This window comes from Apaloderma vittatum, unplaced genomic scaffold (assembly GCF_000703405.1).
Source record: "Apaloderma vittatum isolate BGI_N311 unplaced genomic scaffold, ASM70340v1 scaffold27324, whole genome shotgun sequence".
NCBI lineage: Eukaryota > Metazoa > Chordata > Aves > Trogoniformes > Trogonidae > Apaloderma > Apaloderma vittatum.
In genome coordinates, this window is record NW_009713635.1 from 3,099 (window position 1) to 3,404 (window position 306).

At 65.4% G+C, this 306-nt stretch overlaps 1 protein-coding gene across 1 annotated transcript in view; it reads left to right on the top strand.

Annotated features, from left to right (window-relative positions):
* Window positions 1–306, top strand: part of LOC104273204 (phosphatidylinositol 3-kinase regulatory subunit beta-like) — a gene marked incomplete at its 5' end in the record, with an annotated part of 4,283 nt that overhangs the window by 3,091 nt on the left and 886 nt on the right. The window contains one exon of the mRNA XM_009868447.1: window positions 73–241. Coding sequence (XP_009866749.1) covers window positions 73–241 — 169 coding nt within the window. The remainder of the gene's footprint in view (window positions 1–72; window positions 242–306) is intronic.

A 306-nucleotide genomic window follows, 5' to 3' on the forward strand; every position in this document is an offset into this window, starting at 1 on the left:
AGCGGGAGGGGAGAGGTCGGGGGACCACTTGCCAAACGGAGGGGTTCTGACCCTGCCTGTGCTGGGTTGCAGTCAGTACTCCATGATGGACGACGAGGAGGAGCTGCCCCACCACGAGGAGCGAACGTGGTACGTGGGGAAGATCAACCGCTTGCAGGCGGAAGAGATGCTGTGCGGCAAGCGGGACGGCACCTTCCTGATCCGCGAGAGCAGCCAGAAGGGATGCTACGCCTGCTCCGTGGTGTGAGTAACCCCCAACCTGTGCGGACGCGGCGAGATGGGGCTGGCGTGGGCCGTGCTCCCGTC